The sequence below is a fragment of the Mchenga conophoros genome, linkage group LG17 (genome assembly GCF_057382185.1).
Source record: "Mchenga conophoros isolate Kocher_MC1m ecotype Shallow Benthic linkage group LG17, M_conophoros_male_GT1.1, whole genome shotgun sequence".
Classification (NCBI taxonomy): Eukaryota; Metazoa; Chordata; class Actinopteri; order Cichliformes; family Cichlidae; genus Mchenga; species Mchenga conophoros.
Genome location: NC_140542.1, coordinates 37,947,136 through 37,950,571, shown reverse-complemented (window position 1 = coordinate 37,950,571; position 3,436 = coordinate 37,947,136). Strand labels below are relative to the sequence as shown.

Below are 3,436 nucleotides of genomic sequence, written 5' to 3'. Positions count from 1 at the left end.
GCAAATATGTGATTCTTGACTGACTCCACTGACAAATCTTACAGTTGTTTGTGTTATGCCCCCTCTAGAGGTGACCAAGAAACATCATTAAAGGCATCCATCGGCCACAAGTCCCAAGCAAACAGAAGAACAACCTGAGATAAAATGTATTTATTTTTAACAACATTTTTACAAATAGAGGAGCATAAATTGATGTCAAAGTGAGACAAGGCCAACATGACAAACAACCAGATATGTCCAAAGAAGCACTACCACGATAATCTTACCAAGAGAATTGACATAAATACACTTATTTAAATGTAAACACAAAGCACACAACTGCAGGTGTTGCTCGTTGGAACGACATTATTGAAGCAGTGTGGGATCATTTTGACAGAAAATAGAACAGCCATCTTTCAAAGGTGGGCTTTTTCAAGACATCTGGAGAACGACTCCTGAAGACTACTTTAGTACATAATACTGTATATAAATTATTTTTTTCTGTGCAAAACACTCATGCATGCAAAGTTACAGCGCAAATCAGAGTCCACACTTTATTTTTTAACCTGTATTAGCATTGAAAGCCTTCCTGTAACAGCTGGGTGCTGCAGTTTTTAAGAAGAAAAGAAAGAAAAACAAAGAAAAAGGACATTTGAAGGACTATTTTTGGTCATGGATTAATACATATTTGATATTCTGGTGAGGTTTTTTCTCTGGCAGCATGATGGTGAATGTGTCATGTTCATTATAATGAAGGAGAATGTCAGCTAGTCCGTTTTGGCATGGCCTTAATCATGCATGGATAACAGAGGAGCTCTGTGGCAAAAGTTGGTTTGGGGATTTTAGTGGGTTTGGTTTATGCTGTGATAAATTGGGAATTATTGTTTATCCCCTGCTGAATTTATTTATGAATTTATAAGCTTGCTCACTTCCAAACAAATGGAAATAAAGCCTCTCTTTTTTTATTGTATAATTATAATGAAGAGAGACAGAATAGCAACCAAAAATCCAGAACAAAAAAAAAAAAACACATTAAAGAAAAGGTATAAACTGACCTGCATGTCACTGAGTGAAATCAGGAGTTTGATCCCCTACAACCCAGCCAGAATTCTGAGTTCCACGATTGGCTGTCAGGGACTTTAAACTTGGCTGAAATGGACTACAATACCATCATTAAGAAGCTTGGTGAGAAGCTAAGAGCTTCTTAATGATCAGAAAGTAGTAGGTACCACAGTCACCAAGAAAACTACTGGTAAGACGCTGTGCTTTAATGGCATTCCAGTAGCTACATGCTAGCAGTTGCTAAAAGTTTAGATGTTTGTTATCTTCTCACTGCGTTAATATAAACCTAAAACATTTTAACTATGTATTTCTTCTAAATGCTGTCTAAATAATATCATTGTCACATGTCAAATCGCACAGTTTGAACAACTAAATTGCCGTTTATCAGTAAGCTAATAATCGCTAATTAGCTTACATAAGTGAACATACTTTCAGAAAAAGTGGGTAACATTACCATAAAGTTAACTTTACTGGTTTATATTATTTTAAGCAAATGCCAAAGGCATACACTACTTTAGAGTTTTGCTCATTATTTAGTAAGAAATATGTATTTTGTGTAAATTAACTGATAGCAATGTTAATGACATGTTTAGTAATATTAAGTAATGTTTCTATTTTATAGAAAGGTTTAAGAGTACGCAAAAACCAAATCTCTGAGAGATGCAACCAGAAGACGGATGAGAAACATACTTGAGGCTGAGATGACAGAATAACATGGGTAAGAATCAAAAATGTAAGATATAAAGAAACATTTTAAACATTGTATTATTTTTAATTGTGATGTTTAATGCCAATTATTGAATTTATACACTAGGACATCTCCCCCTAAAAGCGTAAGAGTGATGTATGCGCAGGGCATTGTTGCTCTGTCTCCATATCTGGAAGACCCATATTCACAACATGGATATGTAAGTAAAGGGAACTTTTCAACATTAAATACATAATTGCCCTCAGAAATGTTGATAACATAGTCCTTCTTCATTTATTTAATTACATAGAAACATTACTACGATCCAGAGAACAGTTCAGGATACATTGCATGGCGGTTGAAGACCATTCAACGAAAAGCTGTGGAGGAAAGAAGCGTCTCAGTTTGCAAATCTCCCAAAAGTAAGTTCACTTATCATTTAAATGATACTGATGTACTGATAGAACAAGATTTCCGACTCCTGTTTTGTGAGGTCACTGGGAGCAAATTCTTGGAGAGGTGGCTCACCAATCTCAAAGCAAAGGTTGTAAAGAAAAGTCATGGACTTGTCCCCACCTCAGAGCTCTTGGAGTTAATGTGCAATGCTGAGTCAGGTACTGAAGTTGAGAATGGTATGATTGTGACTGTTTTTATTTGCCATTGTTGGTTATATAGGTAATTCTGTCAATTCAATGTATTTTTGGAATAATTCTTTATTTATTCGTCTGTAGGCTGGGACAGTGACTTGTCTACTATCTTGCTGCTGCTACATCTGCTACCACCATCTGCACAAGGGCGAAAGAGACCAGGAAAGATGTCTGCATCTCAAGCTGTCAATAACCTCATCAAATTCCCAAAGGTATGTTGTTTAAAATATACTTTCCATCACCTCTATTTTCATGGACAGTGAGTTGAGCTAATCTACTGTCAGAGGATAGTCACTTAATACTGTTGTTTAATGTGTTGTTGTAGGCTGGAACCAGTGTACAGCAGCATCTAGACAACATCACCCGAAGCAGTCAGCCCTACCTTCTTACTCAGGGATCCACAAGAAGCAGCATTCACACCTTCATTGTGATTGAGAAGCATGCACTTCCATGTAATGCGACAGGTTCTGTAGGAGCCCCTGATGAACTCTTTAGGGCCCATTATGTCTTTGGTACATCATACAGTTCATCCCTGACGAACTTTTTTACTTTTCTGCAACTACGACATTGGGGAAATGTCATATTGCTTTCTCTAGTGAGCATCATAGAACTGTGAATTGTAAAGGTTTGTTACGTTAATTAAATGACACTGAAATGAGAAACATAATAAATGCTGTTACTTTAACCTGTATATTTGTTATTTCCATAATGTAGGATAGATCACAGTTATTTAGTAATATAGCATCATAAGATGAATATGAAAAAAATCACACTACAGAGAAATAAAAATGATATATACACATCAGAGTGTTATTATTAAACTAAATTTGGAGTAAAAATAGCTCTATAAAGTGTAATCAAATTACTCTGAACAGTGTGAATAACCCTCAGTGTTAAATATTTTTACACATTTTGTTGTTAATTTTGACACTAAATTGAGTACAATTAACACTGAAAAGTTAACACTGGCCATAGAGTAAATTTAACTCTAATTTTGAGTGGGACCAAATGTTATCTGAAGCAGAGTTGAAATTAACTCCCTAAGTGTAAAATTTACACT

General features: G+C 35.4%; 1 protein-coding gene across 1 annotated transcript; it reads left to right on the top strand.

Annotated features, from left to right (window-relative positions):
- Nucleotides 1–1,883: 1,883 nt before the first annotated feature.
- Nucleotides 1,884–2,992, top strand: LOC146555901 (uncharacterized). Its single transcript, XM_085251096.1, has 4 exons — nt 1,884–1,949; nt 2,040–2,361; nt 2,461–2,588; nt 2,702–2,992. The coding sequence occupies exons 1-4, from the start codon at nt 1,884–1,886 to the stop codon at nt 2,990–2,992; spliced, it is 807 nt and encodes a 268-aa protein (XP_085107222.1).
- Nucleotides 2,993–3,436: the final 444 nt, after the last annotated feature.